The following is a 21,231-nucleotide window of genomic DNA, read 5'->3' as shown; positions in this document are numbered from 1 at the left end:
ACCTGTGCTCGGGCTTCAGCAACACTGCTGACTCGATGTATGCCCTTGGATGGGTCTCTTGCCCTGTCTGGGCTGACTAACCCCAAAATTTGAACAAGGTCCATCATGCAGCAGACATGTGTGCTAAATGAGGGAAGCCACCAACACATGTGTGCGTGTATGCTTGTATACAAGCACAGTTATGTGTGTTGGGTGGGAGGGAAGCTTGAGTACCTGCTCCCTGCTCCCCAAGAAAGGCTCAGAAGTCTTGCCTTGTCTGGCTCTAGGGATTGTACTCCAATTGTGCACCCCCAGACTTGGTTTCCCCCATCTTGCCCAACCTTCCTCTAATATCTGGCACTGAGATTTCTGGGGCTAGATCAGGAAAAAAAAAGATTAGGACCAGTATTTTCCTTTTAAAGTCACAAACTTTCATCCTCTCAGCCTGATATCCTTTTAACCAAGCCTGATTGCTTCCTTTCCTTGTCCAGTTGATGAAACTGGATGAATGTTTCAGAACTGGCCAATAATCTTCAGGGTGTCCTGTTGGTCAGGCCTTAGGAGCAGTCTGGTTTTTTTTTTGTTTTTTTTTTTTTGAGATTAACAAGGTTAAGTGACTTGCCCAGGGTCACACAAGTAGAAAGTGACTGAAGCTGGATTTGAACTCAGACCTCCCTGATGCCAGGTTACATTCTCTATCCTTTGCACCATGTAGCTGCCCCGGGAACAGTCTTATACTGAAGCATCCAACCACAGCCTGTGGAGAATGACATAGGATACAGTATAAGAGGTAGAAGGAAACTTAGAGGTCATAGGAGGCTCAATGGTTAAGAGTGTTAAACATGGTTAGAGTCAGGGTGAGTTCAAATCCTGCCTCAGACATCAGCCAAACGGGCAAGGCATATCATTTCTCTCAGTCATGGAGTTTCTGCATATGTAAAATGGGGATGATAATGGTACCTATCTCACTGATTATTGTGACGCTCAAATGAGATCGACAAAGTGCTTTGCAAACCTAGTGCTATTATCGATGAGAAAACTCCAGCCCAAAGAATGAGAATGACTTGTCCAAGGTCACACAGCTGTAAGTGACAGTAGTTTCGAACCACGGTCTTCTGTCTCTTTTCACTGTGCTAGGCTGCCTTCCCATATGCTTTCCAGATGGTGCTTCCTGCTGGAAAAGAAAGGGGAAGGCACATTAGGAAAGAAGGGGCCAGCTTGGGTGAGGTTGCTCATCTGATCAACAAGCATTTATTAAGTGGCTCCTATGTGCCAGGCACATAGTGCTAAGCCTTAGAACATTCATAGGAAAGAGAAGATGGGATAAGCTCTGATAGAACCAAGGGCAAAAGGGGAGACCTGGATAGATTGTGAAATTCCTCCAGAAGCATTTGGGGGAACCCCCAGGAAACTGCTCCATCAACTCTCAGGGGAATACAGCCCAGGGCTGACCACACCAGGACAGCCAAACCTGGGCCTTTGAGGCTTGTCTGAGAAGGGGAGAGGTACCCCAAGAGGGAGGAGTCATAGGGATCATAGGATTTTAGAGGAAGAAGGGACCTTAGACATCATCTGGTCCCATTTTACAGACTAAAGAAATTGAGGGCCAGAGAAGGGGAGGGATTTGCCCAAGATCACCGAGGCAGTAAGCAGCAGATGATTTGAATAAGTTTCTTTGCACCCAAATCTGGTACTCTTTTTACTACACTATATATTTGTCTGTACACTAAAGCTCTAGGACCTGACTTTAGGGGTTAGACTTGGTTACTTGGAGTAGGGAACAGATCCCTGGATGGGTTGTGGGCTAGGTGAGCAGAACTCCCAGGGCTCTGCCCCCTTCTATCCTTAAAGCCTCTTCTAGTCACTGGCTTCCAGCCCTCATTCTCTCCAGTGCTCTGGGAGGGGAGGGAGATTTCATAGTGTGGGAGTGGGGGGCTGGCCTAGCCAGGAGGAGGGGGGAATGAGGACTGGAGCTCTTCTCAGTCCTCACAGGCAGGAGAGCGCCAGTCATGGCCAGGCGGGAATCCTCACCCATCTTCTCTGCCCTGAGAGTTGGGCAAGGCGTGGACAACGACTGTCCGTATGCTCATCTGCCCAGATTCTAGTCACTTCCTGGACTGGGTGGGTGGCCAGTTGGGCTTCTAGGCTAGTGAAGAGCCTTTGACCTGGACTTTAACCTACCTCTTCCCTCCCTCAGGTAGTACAGAGGATCAAGGCTGTAGAGGGTGAGACCCGGCTCCTGGTGGTGGACAAGGAGACAGATGAATACCTGGCCAGCCTGCATCTGACCTGCACAGAGGAGATGGCTTATCACGGAGTTCTGCCTTCAGCTCCCATGTCCCCCCAGGATAATGGCAGCTTGTGGGAGCCCCAGCCAGAGACCCGGCCCCCAAGGGCTATGGGGGGCAGCTTCAGCAGCCAGAAGGTAGGGACAAGATGGGGGTGAGTGCTCTGTGACATCTTAGCCCCCTTCAGCTTACCTCGTCTCTGTCCTCACAGGCTCTGGTTTCTGCCTGGGGGGTGGGGGATGCAGCGGTAAGAATATTGCATTTGGATTCAGGAGACCTGGGTTGGAGTCCCTGTTCTTTCTGCTACAAGCTTCACTTCAGACCTCTGGGTCTCAGTTTCTTAATGTATAAAATGAGGAGACTTGGAGTCTATGATCTCTAAGGCTTAGTTTTAAAACCCGCTGATCCTCTCTCCAGAGATGTGCCAAGTCTGCTGGGACCAGCAGCCTCTCGCTGGGCTTTCTCAGTCCCTGCTGAGCTGGGCAGCTTCCTCTCCATTGGGAGCTGCCAAGCCTAATGCTGGAGCTGTCCTCCCACCGCCATCCCTCTGCAACAAACACACAAGGACAAATGTCAGCACAAGCTGCCTTGGCCCCCAGAGCAGTGGCTGCCACATGGGGGTAGGAGAAGAATGCAGGGGGTGGGAGGGGTAGGAGGCTACTAATAGCCGGTCTGTGTGTGGATGGCGTGTGGGCACTCAAGAGAGTGAGAACTGATGCCCCTTCGGGGTGTTGGGGCAGTGTGTTCTGTGAGGAGGGGAGCTGGCCTACACGTTCCTATACACATACTCCCTGTAAGAAGGGAGTGTTCCCTGGGCACACTCTGGGCAAAGTGATTCCCCCCTCATCCCCACCCCTATCCCCTCCTCTGAGCCCAGTGTACCATCCTCCCCCAGCTGAATAGGTCTCAGAGCTGGGCTTCTGATATGGCTAAAGCTGAGAGGAGGAGGGAGAGAGTCATGGTTCTAGGCCTAAGGTTCTTTACCTGGGACCCACAATCTCCAAAGAGTCCATGGATAGATTTCAGTGGGGGATGGAAGGGAGGGGGTATGTGAACTTGGAACTTTTAATATTTTGATAATTATATTTAAATATAATTGAGATGAAATAATTTGTAATCTGAGGAGTCCATAGGCTTCTTCAGACTGCCAAGGGGTCGATGACACAAGAGATTAAGGACCCTTGTTCTCAGCAGAGATTCTTGAAGGATGGGATTGTGAACGCTGGCAGTCATTCTGGCAATGGTTTGGAGTTGGGGGCTAGGATCCAGCTGTGGTTCAGATCCGAGCTCAGCCAGGGAAGTCATCTTGAGGCAGGTGGACTGTGTTCCCAGCTGCTCCCAGTCTCTCGGGTTGCCTTTCCTGGTCCTCATTGTTCAAGGAAGGGGGTCAGGACTTTGAAGGAAACTCCCCCCTCCATTGTGAGATGAAAGACCTCCCAGGGCAGGCCATAACAAACCCTCAGGAAACCAGGCCCGAGCTTCCTGGGGCCCCACCCTAGACGCACCCTCAGGAGCCAGGGCACTGATTTCCCTACTTTAAAGGGGCTCTAGATTATCTTTCCTGGGCACCTTCTTCCTCCCAGGCTGACCTCACCTGGCTGTCAGGTGAGGGTCTCCCTTGTGCCTTCTATTAAATATTCCAGCCTCCAGTTTCTTCTCTTCTTTCTTCCTTCTCAGACTGGAGCCAGAAGAGAAGAATTTTGTCCTTACTGAGTCCAGGAAGGCCAGATAATAGAGAGCTATTTATGTATGTGTGTGTCAGTGGGGGTACTCCTGACCAAAGATGGAAACTTGATTGGGCCATGGGCGGGAGAAACGTCTACTAGCTCCTCTCCACCACGTTGTTAGCCTCTGTCAAATCCCTCTCTCCTCCTCAGAACTTTTCCCAACTCTGGGAGTGCCTTTTCTGCCCTAGTCAAGCTAGATTCCTCAAAGCCCCATCTCACCTACCCCCCACATTAGGCTCACATCATTCCTGTAGGTAAAGCCCTTCTTCTTTTCTGCTTAGTGAAACCCTACCCAAACCCCACCTCCTCCAGGAAGCCTTCCCTGATCCCTCTGGCCTCCCATCTCTGAGCTCCTAGAGACTTCAGAGTTTGGGTACGATTGCCCTGTTCTTGTGCTGTCACCAGTCTCTATGTCCTCCCCACCCCTGATTATGAGCTCCCTAATGGCAGGGCCTGGGTTTGCTCCTCCTGTGTCTTCCCCGAGACTCTACACCCATCTAGGTCAGGACCTTTTGCTGCTGTTTCCCAACATCAGAGTTGGGCAGAGGGGTTGGGGGCTCCAGGGGAGGAATCTGGAGAACATAAGACTTCAGAGATGAAAGGGAGTCTGGACACAACTAAGTCCAATCCCTTCATAGTGAAGGATACTGGGTTTCAGAAAGAGAAAATGATTTATCTCAAATTACCCATCAGATTACTAATAGAGGCAAGATGGGAAGCCCAGGTTTCTTGACATAGTCGAGGGCTCTTTTCTATAGTCAAATCTCTCTCTGAAAGAAATCCTGGGATAAGGAAGATCTTCAGTGAGGACAGAGTGGCACAAGTCTGGGGACTATTGGGACCAGGATTGGAATGGCTATTTCAGGATCCCCCCTTCTAGTCCCAGGGGCCAACACTGGCTCTCCCTCATAGGACACATGACCCTGGGCAGGTCCTAGGCCCTTGAGGAGGAGGAAAATATAATCTCTCTCCTCTCCCAATTTATTTGGACATAAATGTTCCTGGGTTCACCTTCCTGTGGAAAAATCCACTAGCCCAGGCTGTCCAGACCTTATCTATAGGCTCCAGAGTCCTTGCCAAGAGGGCAGTACCCCTTGGGCCAGCTGGGGCTGTGTGAGGAGGCACAGGGTCATTCTGGAGTCTCAGGAAGCCATGGGGCGGGGGTGCTTCCTCCTGAGTATTTTTAGTGCAGCACAAAGGCATGGGGTCCCTCTGTCCTTTTTTGTGAAGCCTTGGGGTTGGATGGGGGTGGGGAAGTGTTGGGGGAGGAAACCTGGGAGCAGGGGGTGGGGCAGGACAATGATTCTGGGTGTGGGGCTCCTTAAACCGGAGAGTCAGGCCTTCCCAGGGGAAGGTCATCCTGATCCCTCCCATTGCTACAAAGATGAGGACATAGGTCAGAGATATTGGCTCTCCACCTCCATACTAAAGAGTGAGATATTGAGGGGGCCCTGAATTACAGGTAGTCTTGAGCTTGGAGCTGGAGTGGAGTGACTCATGCCAGCCTAGCTCTGTCCTTTAGATATCATTGGGTCAGGTGTCAAGGGACCTGCCTCAATCAGGACTGATTTAAGGGCTGAGATCATCATTATCATCACAGCCTAGCTCTATATACCTTTAAGGTTTTACAATTGGCCCCGCTATGCCCTGGCTTTGGTGAAGTCAATCCCTTCTCAGGCTCTCAGGATCTAGTGGATCTTTAGACTTGTTGGACCCCAAGAGGACAGAAACTGCCTTTAATTTCTCCTACCCCCTGATATCTTCTGATTATAATTGAGGCCTAATCTGGGGAGAAGTCACATCAGTCCAAAAGAAGGGCCAAACAGTCTTAACTCAGACCCTGTTTTCTGGGTAGGGTCAGGACATAAAATCTCTGTATGCCTCTACTTACCTCTCCCAGGCTGGGAGGGCAGGGGGAGTAGCCATTGCTCTTGCAACCAGTGTCCTATCTATCTAAGGGCTGTTAAGGTGATGATGAGCTAAGCAAATTCTTTCTCATTTAGCTTCCTCTACTCTCTGGGCAAATTGCAGCAATGGCCTAGGTATTCTAGACTGGGGGTGGGAGGAGGGGTAGAAGAACTAGAGGAAGGACTAAAACTCATGAGTAAAAAAAAATATATATATATATATATATGTATATGTTTCTACACACATAATGTAATTTCTTCATAAGAACTTATAAGTAATTATTATTCCTTAGATACCCATAAGCGGGCAGCGTCCACTTCCTTAGACCTCATTAAGCTGGGATGGATGAGGCTTCAGATGCCCCAAGACCAGCCAGAGTCCAGCTGAGTGTTTGTCTTGTCCTCTCTCTGCCTTCAAGGGGGCTTTTCTGGCCTGTGAGGGAAGGGTAGAAGCTGTCTTTGATTAGGGAGAGGTAGTGGTATTATCTGTTGTCAACCGTAACTCTAGGGGGAGGTCAGGGCTGGGGATAGCTCTTAGAGATGGGAGCTGTGTATAGGGGTTATCCTTTGAGATATGTATGGGGTATGGGCTTAGGGATGGGAGATGGTAGGGTATCTTCTATGAAGTCCAGAGAGGTTCTCAGACCAAATGAGACCTCACCCACTTCCTCTCCTCTCAAAAAAAAAAAGTCCCCTGAGGAAGGAAGGAAACAAGAATTTATTAAATCATCTACTATGTGCCAGGCACTGTGCTAAGTACTTTACAAATATCATCTTGTTTGATCCTCACAATAACTCTGAAAGGTATGTGCTATTATTATTCTCATTTTACAGTTGAGGAAACTGAGGCAGATGGTAGTTAAGTGACTTTCCTCAGGTCACATGGCTAGGAAGTATCTGTGGAGGGGGAAGAAGGAAGGGAGGGTCACCCAATCTGAAAGGGCAGAGATGCTTTTTAAGTCAAAGTGATCCTCACCACTTTATCAACAGATCTGATATGTGGGTGAGGAGACCTCCAGTCTCACTGGATTGAGGAGATGGTAGGTGAGGGAGTATTTCCTCTATCTCCATTGGGGTCTCACTGAGAACAGGATTAGAGGTTTCCCTGGGTTTGTTTTTCTAATGCCCAGTTTTCATCGATTTCTAAGCACTTCACAGATACAGATCCAGCATTTTAACCAGACCCTCAGAATGGGTAGTCATTTCCTTTCTGCCTCTACTCCAGGCTACCTCCAAGCTTGTAGGGAGGGTAACCAGAGACCAGGAGGGCAGGACAGGATTCATTCCCTCATCGCAGGGTACCCATAGGCTGGGTGTAGGGCTGACACCATCCTAAGGTAAGGTAGGTGAGAGAGTTGGTAGAATAAAGACTCAGAAGAGGAAGGCTAGCTGTGCCCATGTCTGAGAATGGCTTAATATCCAAATGACCTTCTACAAAATCCCTGGGCTCTTCGAGAGTGACAGAAAGACCTGCCCCAGGGAGGGGCCATATGTTCTAGTTTCCATATCTCTGGGTTGCTTGAGCTGGGGGTTGGACCAAATCACCCCAAGATGGCCCCATGGGTGAAGAATGGGGATGAGGTGGGAGACATATGTTGTCCACCCCAGAAGCTGATGATTCACTATTTTTTCTTCCCCTGCCCCACTCTTCCCTGAACCTTTATCCAGGAACAGGGCTGGGGCAGTGGCTTCTTTCCTTTCTGGGGGGGGGGGTGGAAATTGAGGCCCTGTGCTTAGAACTACCCAGCCCCTTGCCTTGTAACCAGTTGGGTTCGTCTCTGGGCTCAAAGATTCGAGAGTTTGCCAGATTTACACTGACCAAGCCTGGCATATATGACTTGTGTCAGAAAGGTGAATCCATGCCCTCCCCCCAAGTCCCCTGAAGTGACTCAGGCCCCATAGTCCTAGGCTATCAGACCCCTCCAAATGACTCAGACGCCCCTTCCAGAGCCCCCCAGTTCCTCCAAGGTGACTCAGTCATCCCCTCCACCCTTTCAGCCGTTATCTTTCCCAGCCTCTCCTCAGACAAAGGGTCTGGCCCCCGCCCTGCCTGTCCCAGTCCCCTGGGTCCCCCAGGATCCCTGGGCTGGGGGAGGAGGTAAATAAGAGGCTCTCTGTGCTCAGCTGGGTACAGAAGTTGGAGGCTGGAACTTGTTCACTTGTATTCTTTCCCTGCGGGATAGCTGTGACCGTGTGTCCATCCAGATGGCTCGGTCTGGGATTGCTGCCCAGCCTCCCAGAGCTCCTCTGAGGAGTCCCCCCTGCGCAGGCATACAGGTCAGGTGGGGTTGAGTATCATGTGTAACCAGAACTCTGGGCTGGGATGGAGGGTGACCGGAAGCTTTAGGGTAAGGGACACGTCTTAGCTTGGAGACAGAGATGTGTTAGTAGAACTCTTGGACCAGGGGCATGTGTGACCAAGAGTGCCAGGGCAGGAGAAGATCCATGACTGGGTCCTCTAGGAGTTTGCCCATAGGGGATTAGGAGTAACCAAGACTACCTGGGATTGGGAACTCTGAGGAGAGGAATATATGTGACTGGTCTTCCAAGCTGGCCACAACATAGGTTGGGGTGACTGGTCCAGACTATGGGAGCTTTGCAGTGGTGGATGGGAAATCATCAGCTGCTGTGTAGCCACCCTGGTCCATTTCTTCCTGAACCTGAACCTTCTTCCTGGATCCTAGTTGGCATTTGCGTCTTTTTCTTTACCTTCTATCCATCGTATTCAGAGGCCTTTGAAACCTGAGAGAGTGAGGAGGGGGCTGAGGTTTAGGCTCTGCTATGCATCCTAGGGACAGGCTCTTGTTGTCTCTGTGCCTGGGGATCAGCTGAGGATCAGGATCTTAGCTGTCCTATTCCCTGTCCCTCAGGCTCTGCCTTGTATGAGCCCTGAGACCCTTAGGGAGAGACCCTGGGGAGTCAATATCTGGGGAGGGGTCCTAATCATTGTCCCCATCTCTTCTTTTTGCTTTGAGTCTGTCCCTGGTTCCCTAGAGGTAGGGGGTACATGGGGTCAAGACTATCCCACTCTTTGCCTCTCTCTTTCTAAGGAGAGATCTCTTTTCCTTCAAGGACTGATGGCTTAATAAGGAATATACCATATGATGCTGGCCTCCCCTTCCAATTCAGGAAGTGCGTGTGGGTCCTGAGTCCAGATCCTTCTGGCTGTGTCCATGCAGACTGAGTGTGTGTGTTGGGGGGTGGGGATGCCTTGTGGAGTGACAATGAGGGCTTTTCTGCTGCCCTGGGATGGGTATTCTGTGAGTCATCATGCCCCTAGGGGAGGTGGGATGCTGTCATACTGAGCCTCCTGTCCCCTCCTTGGCACAGTCAAAGGCCTTGGACAATGGTTGCCCCAGTGTGTCCAAGGCTGGATCCGCCTTCCTGCCCGGCACACAGCTGGCCATGCAGGGATCCAGAGAGATGCTGGAGTAGAGACAAGGGGGATACTTCAGTGAGTCCTGGGCCTCAGCTTGCCTGTCTGTCAGATGGGACTGAAAGCAGGGTTGAGAGACATCATTGGGGCAGATCTTTAGGGCCAGGTCAGGCTGTCCAGGATGGCAGAGGGTGGGGCAGGCAGTCAACTGAGCTCCCTGTTCAGCAGGAAACTGGCTTCCATGCTAGGAGTCAGAGCCAGAGCCAGGCCAGGAGAAGAATGTCAGCAATGTGATTTGGCTGAGACACTCCCTCCTGCTGCATTCTCTCCCAGCCCTCACTATCCAGAAGGAAGCTGGAAAAGAAACGGGGGACTGCCCACTCCCCATTTGGCCTTGGGCTCAACCCCTCCTCAAGTGTCCCCACAGAAGCAGGGAGATGTAGGTAGAGAAGGCTTACCCTGACAATCCCCTGATGCCACCAGTTGGCTCTGGAGTTTCTTGTCCTAGGATGGTCTTTTCCAGGATAGTGCTTATGTGTGCCTAGCCAGGGACTGAAATAGGGCAGGGGGGTAGTGTGGTATGAGGTTTCAGGATTAGACAACAGGACTTACCGGCTCTGCAATACTAGAGTGGGGAGGGGAGTTTGCTTTCCCCAGGAAGGTTGAGGGAAGAGAATAGCCTTGATGACTGGAGGCCCTTTTGACTTAGTACCATCTTCTGCCCATTCTTACCCCCACTGTGTGCTGGAAGGAAGGGATGTTAGGGCCTGTATACTCCTTGGACTGATATCTCCTCCCCATCCATCTCTGTAGCTTTCCCAGCCAGCTTAGCCCAGGAAGGACTGACCCCTGTATGCACCCTGGCTTCCTGTTTCCCCTATTCTGAGGCATAAACTAGGGGAAGAGACCGCTGAGGCCGTGAGAAAGTCTCTGGGTAGAGAGAGCCTCTGCTGGGGGGCCATATTTGCATATGTTTGTAGAATCCGTGGAGCTATTCTCTGTCCTCATCCTCCTTGACCTCTGTATCACTGGATCATGGACTGGAGGGTCAAACAGTGTGGTGTGCCAGGAGGAACCCTGGGCCTAGAGACAGGAGAGATCAGAGGTCAAATTCTGCTTCTGATGCTGAGCTAAGCGATCACTTTAACATCTCTGAGTCTGTTTCCTCATCTGTAAAATGGGTTATGAGAGGATTGCTGGAATAGGGAGTAGAGAATCCATCTTAAAGTTAGGAACATCTGGGTTCAAGTCCTCCTTCCTCCTTCAAGTCCTCCTCCACATACCTCTGGTTATTAACCTGTGTGATTAAGCTCTGGGTGTGCCCAAGCAACTCCCCAAGACCATAAAGCAGAAGAGAATGTACCTCTCTGCACTGATAGAAGGATTTTTCTCATTGGGAGTTCCCTGTGAAATCCCAAATCTGGTTTAAAAAAAAAAAAGGATGGGGGATAAAAAGGTCAGGATAATAATATCTACAGATCAATGAGATGTAAAGCAAAATATATTGCTATGTAAATCTCAGCTCTTAGTAACAGCTGACATTTGAATGACACTGTTTTACGAAATAACCTACATGCATTTATCTAGTTGCTCTTCACAACAAATCTGTGAGAAAGTTGGTGTTATTATCCCCAATTTATAGATGAGGAAACTGAGGCTGAGACAGTTTGCAATTTGTCCAAGGTCCAGCCTTGGAAAAGAAAGCCAGCATAGTGTAGTGGATAGAGATCTGACCTTGAAGCCTGGAGGACGTGGGTTCAAGTCCACATGCTGGCTGAATGACCCCCAGGTACTCAAGTCAAGAACCTGCTCAGGGCTTTTGGCCAGAGGCATCAAGCACTGGCCTGACCTGAGTGCCTGAATTCAGCCCTCAACCCTCTTTGAGTGCAATGGGAATCAGATTAAAAGGTAACTGGGAAATGTTTTACAAAGTGAATAAAAACACAACAAAACATAGATAATAGATTATATTTTAAAATGAAATGGATGTGCAGCTCACAGGGATCCTCATAGTGGGCCCCAATTCTATATAAATTTGATAGTATTGCTTTAGGCAGTGCTCTAAAATTGTAAATGGAGGAGAAGGTGCAGACCTGTTGTGCCAGAGGGAGTTTCCTTATGTGGGGAGTTCCATTTGTACCTACGGAATCACAACCAGTCGCTGTCCCATACAGCTAGTAAGTCTCTGAGGCAAGATTGGTACTCAGGTCTTCCTGACTCTGAGTCCAGCAGGCTAGCCACCACACCTTAGAGGGCTATTGTGATATTCAAATGAAGCAAAGTATCCATTGTGCTTTGCAGACCCCAAAATGCGATTTAAACAAATGTTAGCCATTATTATTGCTCCCCCCTTCCTTCTGGATATTCTCTTCCCCCTTATTTTTGGATCATGGCATGTTGGCTTTAGAGCTGGAAAGGACCTTGGGAGATCACGCCTTCTTAGTGATCATCACCTTAGGGGTGATCTCCTAAGGTCCCTTCCAGTTGGGATTCAGTCAAAGGGCCACACTTGAGGACCTAGAAGGCCACATGTGGCCTTGAGGCCCTAGGTTCCCCACTCCTGGTTTAGAGAGATTGACTGATTTGGACAAGGTCACCCAGCTAGCAAATGACAAAGGTAGGATTTGAATTCAGGTCTAGCTACACCATGCTGTCTCTGTGACACTCCCTCTCTTGATTATCTTTCTTCTGGGTTTCTTTAGTAGTTCATCATCTATCTCCTACTTCCTAAATGTAAGTATCCTGCAACGAGGCTCTGTGCTAAGCACTTCATTATCTATATACTTTCTCTGCCTTGGCAATCTCTTCCCTATAGCTTGGGTTATCATCTCTGATCCTCATAGTGATACAATTCTTCCCCATCCCAACCCACCCCCGACACCCTTTTTTTTTTTTTTAGGCAATTGGGGTTAAGTGACTTGCCCAGGGTCACACAGCTAGTATGTGTCAAGTGTTTGAGCTGAGGCTGGATTTGAACTCAGATCCTCCTGACTTCAGGGCCGGTGCTCTATCCACTGTGCTACCTAGCTGCCCTGGGATACAATTCTAATCTTTCTTCAAAACTTCAGCCCTGAGTCTCCAACTAACAGCTGGATATCTCCACCTTCATGTCCCATCAAATGTTGCAAAATTCACCATATCCATAGTGGAACTCATTCCTAATCCTACTCTCAAACCTAACCATCCTTCTGACTTCCCTATCTCTGTTGATGGCACCACTATCATGCTCCAAGTCATCTAAGCTCAAAATCTTGCAATCATCTTCCGGGGTGTTCTGGAATCAGCTCAGGTTGGCTCAGGAGAGCCGATTGTTAAATTTTCGGTATGAGCATTTACATCTCACAAATCTGCAAATGCTACAAACCTGGGCTTGCCTTATTATTTTGTTGATTGTCCATCTAGACTTCAGAAAGTGATGGAGAAAAGGTTAATAATGAAGATTAAACTTAAAAGTGTGTTCAGTATGCATTTTCCCCCATTAAAACATTTACTAGCACTCTACTTTGAACTCTTTCCTCTCTTTTGCTCTTTTTCACCAAATCATACACCAAGGGGCAGCTAGGTGGCACAGTGGGTAGAGCACCACCCCTGGAGTCAGGAGGACCTGAGTTCAAACCCAGCCTCAGACAATTCCTAGCTGTGTGACCCTGGGCAAGTCACTTAACCCCGATTGCCTCAAAAAAAAAAGTCACACCGCAAGTCCTGTTAATTCTGTCTTTCCTAATGTCTGTCCCTCTTTGCCATTGCCACTGCCTCCACCCCTAGTTTAGACTCTCATCTCATGTCTGGCCTGGACTATGGCACTAGCTTCTAACGTCTCTAGTCACTTCTAGTCTGAACCATGCTGTGCAAGTTGCCAGGTTAATTTTCCTAATGCACAACTCTGAGTAGAGTGTTCCCCTGCTCAGAAACCTTCCAGTATCTCCCCTCTGCCTGCAGGATAAAATCTACTCTTCAGCCTGCCTTTCCAAGCTCTCCACTGTCTCACTCTTCTCTTATAGCTCTGACTACTTCTTTATGGATCTGATCTGCCTTAAGCTTTCCATATTCCTTGAACATTTCCCTCAATATCACTCATTAGTGTCTTTCTGTCTACTTGAAATATCCTCTTTGGCCCTTCCTTTTCATCTATCAAAACTCTTTGATTCTCTAAGTACTAACTCAGGCATTATATTCTCCTTGAAATTTTTCTTGGCACCTCTCCTTGACCTGCCCCTCCCCCCAAATAATTACAGCTAGGTCCCAATTAATATAAATTTTGAATCTTAATGAATCCTGTGAAGTGGTCACATTATTCAAATTTGTACTGCATATTTTCATTGGACTGGAACCATTTTATACATGTATAACTTTGGATAGTGCAAATTCAAATACATGTAACCACTTCATGAGATTCATCATTCCATTAACTGAGGCCTAGTTGAATAACAATAATAGCTGACATTTATATAACCCTTAAAGATATTTCCTCATACACTAGCCTTTTGAGGTAGATAAAGGAAGTATTGTTATCTTCACTTCACATTTAAAGAAAGGAGATTATGTGAAGTTAAGAGCCTTGTCCAAGGTCACACAGTACATGGCAGAGGTGGCAGTAGAACCCAGGTCTCATGAGACCACATCCTATCTCATACTAACTTTGCTATTCTGTGCTGCATCTCTCTCTTGTGCTCCTGTAGCACTTTTCTGAGGTCAAATGTGGACCTAGAATTTCAACAATGTAAGGAACTCCTGCTGTCATAACTTCTTCCAGAGATGTAGATCAACAAACTATCTGTAATTTATATTTAGAGACTTGCCTGGGAGGCAAGCTGGGAAGTTAACCAGCTCTTGGTCACACAATTAGTATGTGTCTGAAGCTGGGCTTGAACCCGGGGCTTACTGACTCCCAGGCTGACTCTCTATTCAATACACCCAAGCACTTTGTGCCTCTCTTATGTACTTATCATAAGAGAGCAGCTTTAGTCAAGTGGTAGGGATCAAAGCCAGATTCCAGGCAGTTGAAGAGTAAGTGGGTGGTGAGGAGTGAGTAAGCAGGCAGGTAGTGAGCGAGCAGAACAGTGTAAATGACTCTTGAGATACTTGGCCACAAAAGGGAGGAGAAGGAAATGGGGTGAGAGTAATAGAGGATGCAGATTTTTTTTTCTAACAGGAACAACATGAGTGTGTTTATAGGCAGAAAGGAAGGAGCCAATGGAGAGGAAGGAATTGAAGATGCAGAAGAGAAAGGAAATAATTGATGGAGTAAGGTCCTAGAAAAGAGGGAAGAGGTGGATGGGATGAATAATTAACCTTGAGAGCAGAAGTTAGGAGAAAAGATCATAGGATAATGTTGGGATTTCAGAGGTCCATCTACTCTCAACCTCTCATTTTTACAGATGAAGAAACTGAGGCCCATAGAAGTTTAGTGACTTGCCCAAGGTCTTCCCACCCCACCAAGCTGCCACTAGTCTGGGTGAAGCTATGGAGAAACTTTGAGGGACCAAGGGACCTTTCAGCCTTGAAAGAGTAGGTGGGGCAGGGAGGGTGGAGTGGTAGACTAAAGAAAGATTTGGAATAGTTACCGTGCAGCATTAAGTTGCCCTGAAGTTGTGAAGTATCTGCTTGCAATACAGGTGCTTGCATGGGTGCGGGTGTATTTCTCTGGGTGTCTATTTGTCCATGAACACGTGTGTTTGTGTTGATGGGTGTCTGGGATTCTCTAAAAAACCTTTGAGGTATGGCTTTATGCCACAAGCCTTGATCAGAATTTTCTGTATCTCTACCCTCATATGTGTGTGTATATATATATATATATACATACATATGTATATGTATATATATACATACACATATATGTGTGTGTGTACATATGTGTGTATATGTATATATGTGTACATTGATATCTTTGTTTTTATATCAACTTCATTTCTCAATATATCTGTCCCCCCTTTCAGAGAGCTAACACTTAAAGTAAAAAAAGAAAAAAGAAAAAAAAGGAAAAAATGGTAATTAACCAACAAATCAATTGAGTTTGATAGTATATGTGGTGTTCCATACCTGTAGTCCCCCACCTCTGTGAAGGAGGGAGGAAGGAAGGGAGGAGCATGCTCCTAGCTCATCTTCAATGCTAAATTTGGTTCATTATAGTTACAGTGTTTAGTTTTGATTTTTTTCTTCTGACTTACATTATTGTATCATTATGTTTATTGTTTCCCTGGTTGTTGACTGCACTTTGCATCAGTTCTTATCAGTCTTCCCATGATTCTTCTTGGTATTTGTTGTATTCGTCATTTCTTTTTCTTTTTTCTTTTTTCTTTTTGGTGAGGCAATTGGGGTTAAGTGACTTGCCCTGGGTCATACAGCTAGTAAATGTCAAGTGTCTGAGGTCAAATTTGAACTCAGGTCCTCCTGACTCCAAGGCCAGAACTCTATCCACTGTGCCACCTAACTGCCCCTCGTCATTTCTTACAGTACTGTAACATTCTGTTACATTCATATGCCACAGTTTGTTTAGCGGCTCCCTGGTTAATGGGCATCTACTTTGTTTCCAGTTCTTTGCTACTACAGAAAGTGCTGCTATAAATATTTTGATTGTATATGGAGCCTTTCTCCCTAGCTTTGACTTCCTCGGTTGTCTGTGCCTAGCAGTGACTCAACCCCCTTCTTTTAGCAGCAGCTGGAGAATCTCATTCTCCCACCTTCAGGAGCAGTGTGGGCTAATGGAAAGAACACGAGCTCTAACTGCCGATCCAGGCACTCACTAGCGGGGTGACCTTGGGCAAGTCAGTTAATTAGTATAATGTATTCATTTAGTGGCATATTCTTCGAGCTTAGCGCAGTGCCTTATACAAGCTGGGCACTTTGATAAATGTTTTTATTACATTTTAGTTAACCTCATTGAATCTCAGTTCCCTATCTGTAATATGGGCAGCAGGCATTAACCTACTATACCTGTTTTACAATCCCTATTTTACAAGGCTGATGTGAAGAAAATGTTTTGTAAGCCTTAAAAGTTGTAAAGGAATATGAGTTGCTGTTATTCTGGATTGATGACTGAGAAAGGAGAGTGTGTATAGCCTTATGGACCATAGCTTCCACATAGCTCAGCCCTCAGCTTTACAGACAAGGAAATTAAAATTCCACTGTTCTTCTTCCAGGCTGGGCCAGTGAGCCCCGTCCCTCTTTTTCTGAGCCTCAATTTCTCTGTGTGTGACTTGGCAGGGAGGGGCTGGGGATATATTCCCCACCTCTTTCTGCCTGTTCACTGCCCAGCCCCCTCCAGTTGGCCTGAGAAATCGGAGCACCTGGGCTGCCCTGGCCCTGTCTCCTGGCCACACCTCGATGTTTAATTCAGCACCTGCCTTGCTGCCTCTGAACTAACTGAGGCCATTGTTGCCTGCTTGGGCAGCCAGGGTGTGGGAAGGGGGAGGCCCTGACCCCCCTTTCCTGGGGGGCCTTCCAAAGTCTGGGTGGCATCCTGAACTCTTGATGCTCTGAACTAAATGCTGCATCCCTTGAAATGGCATCCCTCAGTCTCTGAGTACTCCAGGCCTCCCTCCCCCTGACCGCCATCTCGTTGGTCCATCTGTCTAAGGAAGCCAAGCATAATGAGGAAGGTAAATCTGATGATCTGATGCATAAGACTTTCATGATGTGTGTCCAGTTATGATTTTTGGATTCTCCATTGTTTTGGATGAGCTGGGCTCCAGATCCCGTCATGGGATCTGATAGACTAGGGTCTTAGCAAGGCAGGGGTTGATGCTGATTCTGGTGGCAGGAGCAGCTGGGAGTGGTCAGGGCCAGAGGCTGGGGGAACTCAGAGGGTCTTGAGGGAGGAGGCTTAGAGCTCCTCTCTTCCTCACATTTTTCTGACTCTAGGCTTGTGGTGGTGGTGAGGTCTGTGTGTGGGGGGCAGGGTGCGGGGAGCTGACCAGCTTAAGTCAGCTGGGGGAGGCTCGGTCTGCTGTTGGAATGTTAAGAAAAAACAACCAAAGGGCCAGAGCCAGGATCCCAGAATGACTCCCTCCAACACACATGAACAAAGACAGACATGGATCCACTTACACATATACACATGGATCATGGGTCTGTAGAATGTCAAAGCCAGAAGAGATACACAGACCATCTAGTTCATCCCCCTTATTTTAAACCTGGGGAAAGGGAGGCTCTGAGAGGGGAGAGAGCAAGAGCTGAGGACTATTTACAACACTTTGTGCCATCACAGACATAGAAACATACAGTTTTTCCTTACCCACATGAACGTGGACAGATGGACAAATGCTTAGAACTGACATTTTATCTTATTAAGAGCCAGTATCTGGGGATGAGGCAGGGAGCTAATAGAGGTGGAGGAAATTTTGCTGGATTTGGGAGAAAGAGCTGAACCCAGGAAAAGCCACAAAACACTGAGTTCAAGAGGCATCCCTCCCTCCCCTTGCCCTGGCCTGTGACCCTGCGTTCCTTAGCATAGTTGTCCTGGTGTGTGTGCTGTGGAGGCACCCAGATGTTGACAGCTGGAGGAGAGGTCATGCTGGTACCAGGGGATTTCTGGCAGGAAGAAGTGAGGTGGGGGTGGGACCAGGGCATGACTAGGATAACAAAAAGGGAGGTGAGATCTCTATTGACCCTTTGAAGGGAAGAGGGCCGGGGCAAAAGAAGTGTTGGGTGTTTGGCCTCCAGAGTGTATGTGTGTGTGTGTGTGTGTGTGTTTGTTGTGGTGGGGTGGGATAGGGATAGAGACCTGAAGGATAGTCTTCAGGTTGAGCTGGCGCCTATCTGTTGTTCTCAGCCATTGGGAGTGGAGTGGGATGTAGATAGATGCCTATCTACCTATCCCATGGGAAAGCATGTATCTGAAAAGTCAGAGGTAGGTGGAGTCTTGTGGGTCTGGGCTATAGGTATAGTTAGGTAGCTTCAGAGACCATAACTCTGAGCCATGGAAGACCTAAAGGGATGTGGACCTGAGCTGTGGGGTGAGGTGCAGGGTCTGGAGAGTGCCTGGGTCTGACCTGTGTCTGAGGCTATGCGCAAGGCTTCCCTACCTGCCCATCTATCTTTTCTCAGGATGTGCCTGGAACTCCCCGGGAGCTGCGCCCACGTCTCTGCCACCTCCACAAAGGCCCCAATGGCTATGGCTTCAATCTGCATAGTGAGAAGTCCCGGCCTGGACAGTACATTCGTGCTGTGGATGCTGGGTCACCTGCTGCCCACTCTGGTCTTCGAGCCCAGGATCGGTTAATCGAGGTGAGCTCAAGGGGAGCTGATGGACTGTGTTTATGTCTTTCTATGCATCCAGAATCATGTGTGTTCCTGTGGGTTTGTCTCTGTGTGTATGTTTGTGCATGGGCCCACATCTCTGAGTTTCTATGCTCAGAGCTGGGGGAGGGGGAGGCTGACCTGCTGTGTTAGGAACCTGAGCTGTGTGGCATTAGTCATAGCCTTGGCTGCGTTGGTAGCTCTAATAAATATTTGATGTCAAACTTGGTGCTGGGGATGGGGGAGGAAACAGGGGATGGAGATAAAGAGGGAAGTAGGGTAGGAACCCTGACTCTTCTCACCTGATATCTCTGTCCCCTAATTCCCAGGCTCTCCCCTGCCTTTACCTCAGGGGGAGGAGTTATGACCTAATATCCCTAACTGTAGCGCTGAAGGTGATTGACTTGACTGTAGAAGCTCTCTGTTTAAGGCCCCTACCTTCTTATTCACCCCCCAAATCTGGCCTCACCCTCATCCCTGGTCCCACAGGTAAATGGCCGAAATGTGGAGGGACTTCGTCATGCTGAAGTTGTGTCCAGCATCAAGGCCTATGAAGATGAAGCACGGCTGCTTGTGGTTGACCCTGAGACTGATGCCTACTTCAAGAGACTACGGGTGGTCCCTACTGAAGAACATGTCACGGGTATGTGGAGGAGAGCACAGTCCAGAAAAGAACCAGGGAACCCATCCCTGGCCTGTTATCATCTCTCATGGGTACCACCAGTCCTGTCTATTTAGGGTAAACTTGGCCCCATCGATTCTAAGAGCATCCTTCATCCCATCTGCCCTGGGGATACTTAGCTCCATCCATTCTGTGTGCCCTCAACCCTGGCCTTATCTAACCTGGAGGCTTTTTGCATTGTCCACCTTAGAAACCCCCAGGAACTGACCTTTTCCATCCTGAGAATGTCCAACCATTTCTTTCTATCCTAGGGATTTCTGATATTTGGGGAATGGTTCCCCATAGGTGAGACACTACAGTGGTTTGGGTAGGGATCATGTTCTGAGCCTCCCAAGGCTAACCCCATTTCAATGATGGGTTCTTTTTGGCCTCTGCAGGTCCACTGCCTTCCTTGATTACCAATGGAATGAGCCCACCTCAGGTGAGCAACTAAGTGACCAAAGACCCAGGAGGAATGCATCTGGTAAAGGGAGAAGGGAAAGGAGATGAATACCAGGTCTAAGACACTGGGCACCTGGGTACCATAGTTTTTTGGGGCTTCAACCCCACTTGAATATGCCATGGGACAAGTGATGAGAGGCTGGATGCTGACCCTTGCTTCAGTCCAGATTTCCCCTGTATGACTTCACCTTTCCTCTCCATGGAATGGAGGCAACTATCTCTAGAGTTACCTCCTAGGGGGCCTTTATGAGGGCAGGGCTTTGGTGTATGTGTGTTTTTGGGGAAATCACACTTAACATTGACTCTCGGGACTCAAGGAAAGGCCAGAGAGTGATTAACCCCCTGATTCCCCAGATCAATGGTGGCTCGACTTGCTCATCTCGGAGTGACCTGCAGAATGTGGACAAGGACACAGAGGTAACTGACCAGCTGATCGCCTCAGAATCACCACAGCCTCTACTGTCCCCAGCTTCTCTTTCTAAATAATCTCCCTTCCCTAGTGACCCTCACCCTGACTGACCCCTGGACTTTCTTCCTATGAGACCCTCCTTTTCTTTCATCTTTCAGACTCATCCCCTGTTCCCCATCCCCAAAACTAAACTCTCCCCCCTGACCCTGATCCTCCCTTTGTGAGCACTTCTCTTTATCAGTCCTTCTTCCCATCATCAATCTGGGCCCCTCCTTCCCTTCATCCATCCACATCCCTCTGTCTCACTTCTGCTCTTTGCATTTCTGTTTTGACTGTTGGACACCGAGCCAGACATACAGTATAGCCTGAGCCATTGGCCTCGCCCATGAGAACTGCTAGCAAAAATGCTATAACCTGACCCTAGATATCTTAAAAAGAGAACATGGATGAGGGCAAGGTTGCAGAGCTGTCCAACAATGAGAAGGACTATTTCATCGTGCAGAAAGTTCTGTGGTCTGGATGACTGCTTGGCAAAGATGTTCTAGAGGAGACTCTTGTTGGACTAGGTGACCTTTGAAGTCTCTTTCAATTCTGAGAATCTCTGATTTTTTGGCAACCCCACCTTGACCCACAAATTGTTGTAGTAAAGAATTAGAGAGCTCAGATGAATGAATGAATAAAAAAAACCATTTATTAAGTGTGTACAGGATGCAAAGCACTGTGCTAAGTTAGGGATAAGAAGAGAAAGATAAGGGAGCAGCTAGGTGGCACAGTGGATAGAGCACCGGCCCTGAAGTCAGGAGGACCTGAGTTCAAATTCGGCCTCAGACCAAACACTTGACACTTACTAGCTGTGTGACCCTGGGCAAGTCACTTAACCCCAATTGCCTTAAAAAAAAAGAGAGAGAGAGAAAGATAAGATAGCCCCCGCTCTAGGGGAAGGGGCTCATATTCTAATAGAGGGAGATAGCATAAATAGAAGGGTTCATCAGCTGGGCAGATGGCAAGGCTGCTAGGTTATTAGGGGAGCATAAGGCAAATGGCAATGCATCTTCTTTAGTGTCATTTCTGTTGATAAAATTATATCCATTTCTGATGTTGAGCCATCAAATGATAGGAGATAATTTACAGATTGGTTCATCAGTTCCTGGAAAATTGGGAGCTGATTATATATTGAGCCCTTTG

General features: G+C 48.2%; 1 protein-coding gene across 1 annotated transcript in view; it reads left to right on the top strand.

Moving 5' to 3' along the window:
- SLC9A3R2 (SLC9A3 regulator 2) overlaps positions 1-21,231 on the top strand; it is a 30,793-nt gene that overhangs the window by 7,292 nt on the left and 2,270 nt on the right. Inside the window, exons 2-6 of the mRNA XM_027863027.1 lie at positions 2,177-2,404; positions 18,323-18,502; positions 19,004-19,157; positions 19,574-19,617; positions 19,992-20,054. Of these exons, the coding sequence (XP_027718828.1) occupies positions 2,177-2,404; positions 18,323-18,502; positions 19,004-19,157; positions 19,574-19,617; positions 19,992-20,054 (669 nt within the window). The remainder of the gene's footprint in view (positions 1-2,176; positions 2,405-18,322; positions 18,503-19,003; positions 19,158-19,573; positions 19,618-19,991; positions 20,055-21,231) is intronic.

The sequence above is a fragment of the Vombatus ursinus genome, unplaced genomic scaffold (assembly GCF_900497805.2).
Source record: "Vombatus ursinus unplaced genomic scaffold, bare-nosed wombat genome assembly UNPS02014770.1, whole genome shotgun sequence".
NCBI classification, from domain to species: Eukaryota; Metazoa; Chordata; class Mammalia; order Diprotodontia; family Vombatidae; genus Vombatus; species Vombatus ursinus.
This window is presented reverse-complemented; position numbering and strand designations above follow the sequence as displayed.